Consider the following 13,323-nt stretch of genomic DNA (forward strand, 5'->3'; position numbering starts at 1 on the left):
AGCAACAATTGCTCCAACCCCGGACACCCAACTCATTGGAGAACAGTTTGGTTTGGAAATAAAATCAAACCGTACGCATTCTATTGATTTGCCGGGTTTTAAAACTACATTCCCAAACCGAATTTAAATTACAATTTCAGTTGAGTTCGGCAGTTTAGACCAAACCAAACCATGCCGAGCCCCAGTGTCTGTAAAGCGCTCACCTGTCCATAGATGAAGCCCCTTATAGGGGGTTACCTTTCACTAAATGTTTAACAGAACCTTCCAAATGAATGATAAGCTCTGTCGGCGTCTGCACAGTTAGTTAGCAAACCAAGCAATGAGACTAAAGGAAATTCTTAACATTGGCAAACTGCGACGCATTATCAGAGAACAGGAGTGACAAATACAAATGTTTCGACCGAAACAGAAAGCTTTTACATCTAACTTCCTCTACTTTCCTGTTGCATGAGAGAACTATGATACACGTCAAGCAGCTTCTAAAAAGGGACCTTTGGAGAAGAGCCCAAAGAGATGGAGCCATTTTAAAAGCTCTCTCTTCTTCCTTATGCCGCATGGACTGATAAAATGCTGTCATTTCTCCTCAAACTCAACATCAATAATGTCAGGTTCAGACTTTGAAGAAGTGTTGCGTCTTCCACCACCTGGGAACCCATCTCGTGAAAAGAAGTCCCCTTTTGGCTGCCATACAATGTTCCCACAGTTGGCACAACGAACAATTTGGTTTTTGTATCCAACAAACTGCCTTTTACAAGCTGGACAAGCACCCTGTGGCCATCACAAGGTCAGAAGTTTCAGAAATCCTAGAAGACAAATTCCTCTGAGCTTCCAGTCAAGAAGTTCACTAAAGTTCAAATATTTCGTGTGCATTCACATCTTACATAGAACTGCTTTTGCAGATTCTAATAGCAATAGTTTAACCAAAATTACCACTGCAGCACATGCAATTGTGAATTATCTGCTTTATTGCTCATTGATAGACAGCAGTTCGTAATCTGATGTGAAGTAATGTGTTCAATTTTATCTTCCATGCACTTTCTTTTTAACAGTTCTCGACCCAATCACTGTCCTTCTAAGAACTCAGTACACAACTAAAGAACAAAATAAATTTTAGATTTCTCTATTTGAATTACGGAATTTTAATGCCAGGGGAACAATACTATTGACACTGGGTTTCATGTGGGGAAGAGAAACATACATTCCAACTAAATAGTGTTCAAATATAGACAGAAAACTAACTCAGAGGCAGGAAGAGAAGCCCTTCCCGCCCATTATAGTGAACTAAATATGAAATTAAGGAGGTGACTTCACGGTTTAAGACAACTCTTTCTCCCGTTTCAATGTATAGTCTTCCGAAATCCTTACTTTTTTTTTTTTTTTATCATGGATCGTTATTAAACTATTTCTCTGTTCAATATGGGATCATGATTAATTGGGTGTTTAGTACAACCCGCTTGTTGCAATGCCCACTTGTAATCTGTCACATCATTTAATATATCAAATATGTGAACCGTTCTCAATATACCTACACAAAAATAGTAGAAGAAACCCTGCCCTACAATACACATGCATTAGACATTTAAAACACAAAGTTCTGCTTTTAATTAAAGAAAGTAAAGGTAAAATAAATACCTTGATGATGAGATTATTGGCAACTGTTCCAATGAGAAGGGGACCAGCAAAAGGCAGAATCCAGGTAGCAAATATCAGACATCGGAAGAGCCATCCAGATAATGCAAACCAGAGGAAAAAAATTGTCTACAGACAAGGACAAGGAAACAGATAGAATGTGAGCCATCAATTGGCAAAAGAATCTTCAAGCAAAAAATACAGACTGAGAATCTGATAGGAACAAGAACAAACAAGACTTGATGCAGATAAATGTAAATGCATGGACTGCTCAACTCAAGAATCTTAGAGTTACTCCACTATCTACTTAATAAGAACCAACTCTCGATAAGAGAATCAAATTCCTCTGGGGGAAAAGCAGATAACCCTGAATCATTGAGCATAATAGGAAGAGTTATACACATAGACTACATCTTCCTTGTCAATTTTCTAGAGGCATCATGAAGAAATAAATCACACAAATAATACCATCAAGATAAACATGTAATATTTAAGTTACATATGATACTCACTGCAAAGCCTCTTCCTAGTGGTGTCTCCATAAAATCATTGATCTCCCTTCTGTACTGCAAGTGAAAGAAAAAAGAGCTTGTGAGTATAAATACAAACATCAAGAACAGAGAAAAAGAAGGAAGGGGGGGGGGAGCCATGCAATTTGCGCAAACCTTGCAAACATCAGTGGACTTCTGGCTAACTAGGAGAAGAAGAGAACTAAAACAAATTCCAATGAAGGGAGAGCGACACCTTTCACAATTATTTCTAGGTCGAGTCCTAAAGTAAGTGATTTCGTTGAGTAAATGAGATCTTTTTCTCATAAATGTCTGATGTAAATGGAAAGGTACTCTCTTGGTATCACTTGAACTGAATCCTTCCCCATTTTAATGCTGAAATGGTAACGTCAATTTCTCTCCATTGACAAAATATTTAAAAACTAAATCTGGATTATATCGTCTGGAGGTGTGAATACAGAAACTTGCCCTAAAGCCTTGGAATCGTAGCACAAGTAGAGTAGATGGAAACACAAAGCAACAATTTCATTAAAATCTTATTCAACATAAACTCTAACAGGGTGCATGTCATTCATCACTCTTCCAATCATCCAAACCAAGCAAAAGCAGAGCATCTCCAACAAGGTCCTCTTTTGCTTTTGAACAAGCATTACTTCTTGCTACTAAGCTAACACCGGCCAATTCAATTTCACAATTCTCAGAATTACAATGGAGCTCAGAAGTTTTACCAAATACAAGGGCAGGATAACATCTCAACCTCTTCCACTATAAAATGAACCGACTAAGCTTAAAAACGTCATCCATACACAAGCAGAGAATCAATTCACAAGCAATTCCGCTGCACATAAAGCACCTAACGGCAGTGAACGTCATTTTCATTTGCATCATTTCGTCATCCAATCAAAACGAGTAGAAAACAATAAAAAGAAGACGCCCAGCTCATAGGCTCGTCTCCCACACGACCGCGATTAACTACAGCAAGTGCTTACCCTCGGCCAGTTCCTGCTGAAATCCAGAGTGAAAGTCCGCCACCGCTGTCCGATCTCGAACTCGCGGTCGATCTCGCGCGCTCTATCGGACGCCGATTGAGCCACGGCGCCGAGCCGCCGGGAGACGGAGTAGCGGCGGTCGATGCGCTCGGCGGTCTTCCTGGCCTCGAAGATGAAGAGCTCGAAGCGGTCGTTGGCGCTCCGCCATGCGTCCCTCCAGGCCTCGCCCGAGGCGACTCGCTGGGCGAAGTGGTTCAAGTCGCTGCGCCGGAAGGCCAGGACGGGGGGGGGGCGCGGCGCGGGTGGGGAGGCGCGCGGGCCGGACGCGACGGGGTCGGGCGGGCAGAGCGGGGTTCCAAGGGAGGCTTGTGGTCGTAACCATCGCCACCACCACACCGCAAGTAAAGAATTTAGGGGAAAGAAAATGAACTCGGCTTGTTTTGGAAAATCAATATACCAAAACTTTAATTTAATTCAATTTAGTTTTTTCTATTTGCTTTGGAAGATTGTGGACTGCTCTGCGGCTGTTACCGCGCTCCTTTTTCTTTTCTCTTTTCTTTTTTTCCCGGTTAGCCAAAATGTAGAGGACAGTTGTAGTGGGTCAATGATTCGGGTCGGGTCAATTGCTAGTTATCGAGAATTGGGCCTTCGAAAAAATGAGACGGCCAATCAAACTTGGGAATGACAATTGAATGGGATGGGAGCCGGGAATGATCCAAGAGTCATCGGTTTTCAAGCAGTCCTGGTTCAGAAGGATCAGTTCTTCATTTATGAAATTAGAAATCGGAATGGTGTTCCCTAAAATCGATCGGTTTCTCGAATGGACTAATGATAACGGTGAAGACATGCAATAGGCAACATGAAAAGCATATTTTTTGTAACAATTAACAGCGTGGGTAAACTCCATGGGTAGATGTTAGTGGATTTTGCAATAAGGTAGTTGAAGTTCAAATTACATCCCTCAATACATTACACTTTTAACTTTTTATGATCGAAATGCTTAGGTCAAAATTTGACAATTTTCTATTGGAGGGTCTATGTGATGCACACGTGGTCAATTTTCAAGATATCATGTTATCGCCTCATTAGTCATTCATTGGCTCATATCCTATCTAAAATGCACGAATTTAAAAAAAAAAAAAAAAAACATAAGCCTAATTGAATTGATTGATAGAAATTAAAACTCAATGATCTGGTGATAAAATCATTCTAAAGTTTAGTGACCATAGGGGAAATTCACCCCTTCACATCTTACTTCTCCCAATGAGAAGTTCCTCATGAAACCCGTAAGAAAGAAATGAGCTTTTCAATTATATACCCACCGAAAGTGTAAAAGCAAACGCCAGGCCCATGGGGCTTGGGTCATACCCGACCCGACCCGAAACCCGCAACAGAGAAGAGGCTCGCGAGGCGGCTCGACCCGACTCGCCGCCTCGAGCGGATATAAATAGGCAGAAGACAAGACGGATTCGGATTCAACGGCTCCTCCAGCCGATAAGGCCATCGCAGCTCTCTGCTCTCGACAGAGAGCGCAAGGACCCCGGACATTCATCGTCGTTCATCACCGTAGCATTCTCCAGCCTGGTCTTCGCTTCCGTCCAGGGCTTTAGGGTTCATCTTCGCTCTGTTCGGGACGCCCGCCTTCTCTTCTTCTCCTTCACCTCGCCTTTGATACGTTTCTCCAAAGCTTTCTTGCCCGTTCGGCCGCCATGGCGTCCCAACTCATTCGCGAATGGACGGGGATTCAGCAGTTTCCGGCTGCCACTCAGACCAAGTTGCTTGAATTGCTCGGCAAACTCAAGCAGGAGGTTTCGCTTCTTAATTTTCCGATATTGATGCCTATACAAACGTTTTTGGTTCGGTTTTGCAAGCACGTTAGCGAGTGAATTGCGATGCTGCGAGTGCACGCCTAGCGTTTCTTGCGTTTTGTGCTTGCCCTGCAGTCCCTGTTCGGATGTTTTGAAAAGCATGGTTTCGGTACATGTGTGGTTCTAGATCGGTTCGTCCTCTTTTGCCAATATATGTTACTTCATGGCCTTCTGTCTCGAACCAGTTCAAAAGATTATTATTATTATGTGCGAATGGAAATGCCTGAACGGCTAATTTCACATGCTTAGGAACTGCCTGTTGCGGTGGAATAAGTTTCCAATGCAGTAGCATGCTCCTCGAGCGGTTCTGCGCTTTCATTTCTTTGGGGGACATAATTTTTGTACCGTTCTCGCAGAATGTCAGCACCTTGACAATCCTGGTGATGGGGAAGGGGGGTGTCGGAAAATCGTCCACTGTTAATTCAATTATAGGGGAGAGGGCTGTTGCCGTCAGTGCTTTTCAGGTACATGGTTTTGTTTTAATCCATGTTGATGCTGTTGCGGTAGTCTAATACTTAATATTTGTCTTGTAGTCAGAAATTCCAAGACCTGTGATGGTTTCACGCTCGAGGGCTGGTTTTACGCTCAATGTTGTTGACACTCCTGGGCTCATAGAAGGGGGATATGTTAATGACCAGACTCTTGAGAATATAAAGCGGTTGGTCTTAGCTTCATCCATCAATTCTCTTGACTTATCTGGATTGTCTTACGTTTCTTTCCGTTCTGTGCAGCTTCCTTATGAACAAGACCATAGACATTCTCCTGTATGTGGACCGATTGGATACATATAGGGTGGATAACTTGGACAAGCAGATCGTTAAGGCCATTACAGAGAGTTTTGGTAAAGAGATATGGAAAAGAGCCCTGGTTGTCCTAACGCATGCTCAGCTCTCGCCACCTGATGCTCTGGAATATGATGTTTTCTTTGCTAGAAGATCAGATGCCCTTCTTAAAATTCTTCGATCTGGAGCCAGGATAAAGAAACAAGATACCTGGGTACGTTGGTCTTTACCTAAAATTAAGCTCCTCAGCTTTTTCCCTGATGAGCTTGTGCTCAACCTATAGCGTACAACTTTCATATGTTTTCTCAGAGATTTCTCTCAACATCGATTCTTTGCTACTTGTATTGTAATGCATAAAATTTCGTCTTAAGAGATTATTCAATTTTTATTTGTTATTGCCAGGGTGATGCCATTCCTGTTGCCTTGGTTGAGAACAGTGGGAGATGTAATAAGAATGAAAACTATGAAAAGGTCAGACGCTATTCACTATGAGTTATCACCTTTTTATTGTTTATGATTTGGTTGTCTGAGCAGCCATTGACGAAATTTATTGTGCGCCTTCTGCGCATAGGTTCTTCCTTGTGGAACAGCTTGGATTCCCAATTTAGTTAAAACAATCACGGAGGTCGCATTAAATGGAAGCAAAGCTATATTGGTAAACAAGAAGCTGATTGAAGGGCCAGACCCCAATAGAAGATGGAAAGAATTTATACCATTAATTTTTGCATTCCAAGTAAGTTGCTACGAAACAGTCATATTGCTCTTTTCCACATCATCCACCAGACAGTAGTTGATGCAAGCTCTTTATCGTTTTGTTTGGTTGTTAACAGTACTTCTTCATCATTAAGCCTCTACAACAGGCAATCAAGAATGATATCGCAAGGGAGACAAGACCAGCATGGGAGCTGAGAGATGCTGGGTTGCCTAGTCGAAAGTTTTAATCAACTATAATGTTCGTAAATTTTGTTATTGTCAATGTTGAAACTGCTTCTCTAGGATTTGTGTTGAGCGTGTTGGCCACCTGCGGATGGAACTTTCTGGCAGTTTGTTATCTGAGGTTCTTTTTCTACATCATAGAACAGTGAAGCAATTCAATCTGCAAATCTCCCCTTTTGACTCCATCCACTCTTATATAGGATCACCGTGCAGACTGGAATGCAGTAGAATGATGGTTAAGTTCAATAGAAAATGGAACTCAATCAAGCAAATACTGTCACGTCTTACATGACTGGCTCAACATGGATGCTCACACACATGAGTGCACCCAGCAAGTATTCACAATGAGGCTGTCAGTGGGTCTAAACGGATGGCTAATCCTCTGCTGTTTCTCTGAGTTGTTGTGGGACAAAGCTAAACATTATCAGATACCCTGGTTTTGTAGTTATAAGGGCTCCATAAATCAGGACATAGCCGTCGGAGCGATAGCTTATTTACAGGCTTTCCACTTCATGAATCGATGTTAGATGCTTCTTGAGAGACTGAACTTCCGTTGGAGTGCTCCACCATGTGTTCTCGTATACTCAGACAACCATCGTAATCAATTCCCCTTTATCTGTGTGACTACGTCTTTTGGCCCCGTGGTTCTTGACTATAGAGGATCTGTGTGTTTCGCCCATTTTCTTTTGTTGGCAATTTTTTGGGGCTTCACTTGTTCTTTTAGCATTCAGTATATGGAATCAACTGGTTACTAGAGCTTCCTTCGCATGTGATTCTCGAAGTGCATCCATGTCCACCTCTGTTTTCTCAGATATGACGTTTATGAATTCCCCTGTTTTATTGTTGATCATCAGTGTTTAGCAGAGCCATTTCAAGCCGTTTCTTACACTTTGCTCTTAGGAGTTGTCAGCATGAGCTTCTGACCCAGTCTTTATTTCATCTAGGGGTGAGCACTAATCCTAGTTCAATAGTCTCAGTTCAGCCCGGAAATCGGACTGAACTGGCCACGAAAACAGGTCCAGTTCCCTCGGTTCCTCCCTATTTCCTCCTTTGCTCTTGTATTGGCTCGATTTCATGATTATTATTATTTTTTTGCCTTTTCTTGTATGTGTCTATGTGGAGAAATCTTGTGGTGGAGATAGTGAGGATTGTAAAAGACCCATCTTCTGAATTTTACTTATTGGAGACCAAAAAATAATAATCTTCAACATATTTGCACATAGGAAAATGAAGAAAAATTCAATTGAGTTCAAGTCTTGGCTTTTTCTCATCCTTCTTAGAAGGGTTAATATCACAGAAAATCATAATAATGCCCATTGTGATATAAATATCCTGAACTTTTTTTTTATGTCACTAAAAACTTAAACTTACCCATTGTGACACAAATTTCCCAATTTGTTTTTCTTATCAAAAACCTCGAATTTATATTAGTGAGACAAATATACCATAGATGGAATTGAAATAGCAAATATATAGGTTACACATGTATAAGTTTTGATTTTTTTGTAATACAAAAAGTTGGGGGTAATTATCACAGTGGGCTTTTAGACTATAGGTGACACAAAGAAAAGTTTTGGGTATTTATTTCACAATAAGTATAACTTATGGTGTTTTGTAGCATTTGTCTTTCTTAAAACTCCCGGACTTGAAGAAGGGGGATAATAAAGGCGCGACATTAAACTTCTTTCAAGTTTAAAAGAAATGAAGAAATAAATAAACACCTGATGGGGTCCTAGCGATCCAAATTGGTTCTAGGGTTCAGTTCCGCAAATTGATCTTAATTGTGTAAGTTCCAGATTTTATGGTAAGAATTGACTCATCTTAGAACTGATCACCCTTACTTTATTGACATTACTTCCTATCAAAATGATGATTGAATTGCAAAGTCAAAGGATCAGTTCATTGAGTTGTTGTGCAATATATATATACACGCACAAGTATTTGTTTACAGAGTCAAAAACAAGTTAGGACATAATAAGAAACAAATAAACTAGAGCACATGCAGTTGGGATATGTGGTTATTAGCTCAATCTTAGAAATCACAATTTGAGTTTTGAATTGGGAATATCATCTCTGTATTACGCCCTTGCACGATGGAATGATATGCCTATCTTAGAACGGATTGATCTTTGATGGGGACATGACAAATTTGTAAGAGGCTCGGGAACCTGATCTTGCACAAAGTGAAAAATCAATAGATATATGCTTCAAACAGGAGTGAAAGATAGGATTCACGCTAAGATAAATAGCTTCGATGTTGTTGCAGCTAGTGGCGTGATGGCAAAACGCAATTGAGCTCCATCGAAAACGACATCCCTTCAGTAAAATTTTCATTGAAGTCGGGTCAAAACATTTATGCGTATTGTATTGAGTTTTTTTTTTTTTTTGGTCAGAGTATTGTATTGAGTGGAGTACCTAAGAATACACAAGAACAAGACATGGAAGCAAGTTTATGACGAGCATAAGGTTTTAACGTTGGAAACATAAACACCTGTAGACCCTCAGTTTGCGATAATTAAGAGTTCGATGAAGAAGTATCTCGAAATTGGAACGAAAATCCAAAATTAGTATGAAGAGTAGATTTATCAAAAAAATAGTAGTGAGAAGACACGCCACCAAAGCTTAATAGATCAAAAGCATGAGAAAGAAGGGTGAAGCATTGTAATAAGTGAAACATTTTGTTTGAAGTTGGGTTAAAACATTTAGACGCATAGTATTGAGTAGAATACCTAAGAAACACAAAAGAACAAGACTTTGGAGCAAGTTTATGACGAGCATAAGGTTTTAATCATGAAAGACACAAACACTTAAAGACCCTAAGTTTGTGAAAATTAAGAGTTCAGTGAAAGTCTCCCTTGAATGGAGAACGAAAACTCAAAATTGGTATGGAGGGTCGATTTATTAAGTAAGTGGCAATGAGAAAGGCATGTGACCAAAATGTTAATGAAATGGAAGTCCGAGAGAGATTAGTGAAGTTGATTCAATATTATGTTGATGGATCGTAATATTTACCGAATCCATTATGTTGAGGAGTATAAGGTGCGATAACAAAATGAGCAATGCCATGATGGGAAAAAAAATGGTCAAATATGATGAATTCACCTCTATCATCAAAATAAATTGTCATAGTTTTTTCACTAAAGAGATTTTCAACAAGAATTTGAATTTAATACAGAGAGCATGGACATTAGATTTTCATTGAAGTGGATACAACGGGGTATATTTTGTAAAATGATCAACGGAAATAACATAAAATCAATGTAGAAATGACATGAACTGATGAATCGCATGGTAAAAAGTAAAAGATAAAATAGCACACCGTTGACGTACCCCAAAAGATCGTACCCCATGAGCAAGTACATGAACCGAGCAAAGCCATGGACGGTGAGCGCTTGACAGGGAGTTGGCAGGCTGTGTTGATAGCAATTAGGGTCGAGATATTAGCGGAGGTAGTTTATTAGGGTGATATTTTTGGCCATGATGGTATCATTACATCAATTTTATCGGGTTGTCGTATACTATATACATGCTTGTTTATAGAATCAAAAACAAAATAAAAGATAATAAAATCAAAATAAAATATATGCGATTGACATTAATGGGTTGTTAGCTCAATGTTAGAAATCACAATTTTGAGTTTTGATTTGGGAACTATGTCTCTAGATGACTGGACATATTTTTCATCTTTTATAGCAATTAGTTGGTCATAATAACGCTATGCAGGTCAAGTTTCTTTAAAGAGTAGCCAAAACAGGAATGGAACATTTGTTAAGGACCTGTTTAGAAACTGACCATTGGCTTATTATGTTTTTATATTCCTAGAAATAATAAAAGAACAGAAATCAGTTTAGTAACGTCAACTAATTTTTCTACTTTCTAACATAGATTTACTCTTAAGAATAGATTTGCAACATAATGAAAAATTAGAAAAAAATTATTTCTTTGTTCCCGCAAACAATTATAGAATTAAGTAATTTTTTTTTTGTCTTTTCTTTTATTTTCTTCTTCTTTCTCCTCTAACCTAGGCTTGATGATGACTTAGGACATGCATGACAACGTTTCTATTTCTCGATTTTCCTGTTTCTCTATTCCCCAAAACAAGTTTGAAACAAAAATCCGTTTGATAACGCCATTTCATTTTTTTTTTTTTTTGGAATAAATTTCTATTCTAGAAATATATTTGGAATAGAAATCATAAATTAAATTTTTAGTTTTTTCTATTATTGGAACAGTAATGAGAAATCAAAACTTTATTTATCGTTCACTCTCATCATCATCTGTCGCCCACTTGCCACCCGTGGGATGTCAAACGCCCGCCGCCGGTTTCCGACCGCCCGCCACCGACCCAGGCCATCAGCCGCTCACCATTGACCGCTAGCCATCGAACGCTGGTTGTCAGCCATCGGACTCCAACCGCTCGTCATCGACAATCGACTACCAAATGTTGGACGGTTGTTGGCCGCTCATCGCCAACCATCGGACACTAGAGGCCCACCGCTGACCACTAAACATCCCTCGCTAACCGCCCGTCAATCACCACCAATTGCCACTTACCAGCCACTGGACTCCGATTGTTAGCCTCCCACCGCTGGCCGTCGGACTTCGGCTGTTGGCCACTCGTCGCTAGCTGCCAGTTGCCAGCCTCCGGACGTCGAACGTTGGACACCGAACTTCGAATGTTGGGTGCCAGACGCTGGATGCTAGACTCCGACCACCCATCATCAATTGTCAAACGCCGAACGTCAATCACTAGATATCAGAGTCTAGCCACCGAATGCCGGTCGTCACCGCTCCTAGAAATAAAAAATGTATTGTCTTATCAAACGAATTTTTACTCTAGAAATAAAAATTCTGAATCGTTATCAAATATATTTCTTTGCTGAGAAACTCGTCCATGGAATAGAAATTGAGAAAAATTTCTATTCCATGGACGAAGTTTCTCAACAAAAAAATTCATTTGATAACAATTCAAAATTTCTATTTCTAGGAGTGGCAACGACCGGTGTTCGGTGGCTGGAGTCCGACGTTCGACGTCCAGCGTTTGGTGACTGGTGGCGAGCGGCCAAAGTTCGGAGTTTGGCGTCCAGCGCTAGAGTCTGGTGATCGGCGGTGAGAGGCTGAAGTCCATAGTCCGACATCGGAGTTCGACGACCAGCAACCAGCGTCTAATGTTCGGAGCTCGACGTTTGACGTCCGACATCTGGAGTTCGGCAACTGGAGGCCAATGGCAAGTGGCAGGTGACCAACATCCGGCGACCGGTGTCAAGGGGCGGATGATCGATAGTGGACATCAGGTGGTTGGGGGTGAGCCTCCGGCATCCAACGATTGGTGATGAATGGCCAACGACCGGTGAATGTTTTGCATCTAATGATGGGTAGTCGGAGTTTGGTGGCCGGCGGCCAATGGCTAATGGTCAGGGCCAATGGTTGGTGGTCAACAACTAGTAGTCAAGGCTGGTGGCAGGCGGCCGACGATTAGTGATGAGCGTCCGGCATCCCACGGGCGGCAAGTGAGCGATAAAAAAATTTTGATTTCTCATTTTTGTTCTAGAAATAGAAAAGCTAAAAATTTTAACTTATGATTTCTACTCCAAATCTATTTCTGGAATAAAAATCTGTTCCAAAAATAGAAAAATGAAATTGCATTACCAAACGGATTTCTATTCCAAACCTGTTCCGATGAACGAAAAAACAGAGAAATAGAAAAACAGAAATGTTGTCATGCGCGTCCTTAGCTATGTAGCATCGACACGGACACGTGACACGTGACACGACACGACACAACACGTCGACACGTCATTTCTTAAAAATAGAGAATTTCGACACGTTCCGACACGTTATATATTAGATATATTTTTATATATAAATACATAAATAAATAATAATAAAAATAGCCTAGAATTAATTTACACAAAAAATATTAAATAATATCATTCATTATTTTAATTTGTTACAATAATACACAAAACTTAGAGGAAAAAAACATTGTTTAAAGAAAAATGCTGAAATGATATTTTTAAATTTATTTATTTATCATAGATAGCATTTTTTATTACTTCTTTCAGAGTAAAAGACTTTTAAAATAAAATAAAACAATTCTAAAAAAATAAAATTGAAAAAAAAAATTGACCCCGTGTGTGTATATTTATAGCAATTTTATTACTTCTTTTATTACTTCTTTTGTGTATATTTATATTTTGACCCCTCAAGTATTATAAATTTTTAAAATTGACCCCGTGCGTGTCGGAATCACGTGTTGGAATTCCGGACTCGCGTGTCGAGCGTGTCGGAAAGAGTTGACCACGTGTCGGATTTTGGACACTCGTTGACTGCGTGTCGGAGCGTGTCGGACACGTGTCGGACACGTGTCGGAGTGTCGGACACGACACGAAGATTTCCGGAGAGTGTCCGTGCTACATAGGTCCTTAGTAACCAGCTAGAGGAGAAAGAAGAAAAAGAAAAAAAGGAAAAAAAAATCTCATAAAATTATTCAAAAAAATTAAAAAAATTTCACGTAACAAAAATATTTGATGTCGTACTAAATACATTCCTATTCTTTTTCTATTATGTTCTAGAAATAGAAAAGCTAAAAATTTTAACTTCTGATTTC

General features: G+C 40.0%; 2 protein-coding genes across 2 annotated transcripts; one reads left to right on the forward strand and one right to left on the reverse strand.

Annotated features, from left to right (window-relative positions):
- Positions 1–320: 320 nt before the first annotated feature.
- LOC104424300 lies at positions 321–3,577 on the reverse strand (the record flags this gene model as incomplete). The annotated part of the gene is made up of 4 exons (XM_010036666.3): positions 321–768; positions 1,633–1,758; positions 2,142–2,195; positions 3,128–3,577. Coding segments are annotated over 4 exons (825 nt in total), but the record flags the coding sequence as incomplete, so codon positions are not given.
- A 1,028-nt stretch (positions 3,578–4,605) lies between these two features.
- On the forward strand, positions 4,606–6,896 carry LOC104424302 (translocase of chloroplast 34, chloroplastic). Its single transcript, XM_010036668.3, has 7 exons — positions 4,606–4,935; positions 5,352–5,459; positions 5,529–5,653; positions 5,727–5,991; positions 6,180–6,248; positions 6,349–6,510; positions 6,608–6,896. Exons 1-7 carry the CDS (start codon positions 4,837–4,839, stop codon positions 6,716–6,718), a joined length of 939 nt encoding a protein of 312 aa, XP_010034970.2. The 5' UTR covers positions 4,606–4,836; the 3' UTR covers positions 6,719–6,896.
- The last annotated feature ends 6,427 nt before the right edge of the window (positions 6,897–13,323 follow it).

Source organism: Eucalyptus grandis, chromosome 11, assembly GCF_016545825.1.
Source record: "Eucalyptus grandis isolate ANBG69807.140 chromosome 11, ASM1654582v1, whole genome shotgun sequence".
NCBI lineage: Eukaryota > Viridiplantae > Streptophyta > Magnoliopsida > Myrtales > Myrtaceae > Eucalyptus > Eucalyptus grandis.

What these genes read in the sequence shown, in the direction of transcription:
- LOC104424302 (XM_010036668.3), top strand. Translation starts at nt 4,837, where the DNA reads ATGGCGTCCCAACTCATTCGCGAATGGACGGGGATTCAGCAGTTTCCG. An exon ending in TAAAGAAACAAGATACCTGG is followed by an intron (nt 5,992 to 6,179) that starts GTACGTTGGTCT and finishes TGTTATTGCCAG; the next exon opens with GGTGATGCCATTCCTGTTGC. An exon ending in CATTAATTTTTGCATTCCAA is followed by an intron (nt 6,511 to 6,607) that starts GTAAGTTGCTAC and finishes GGTTGTTAACAG; the next exon opens with TACTTCTTCATCATTAAGCC.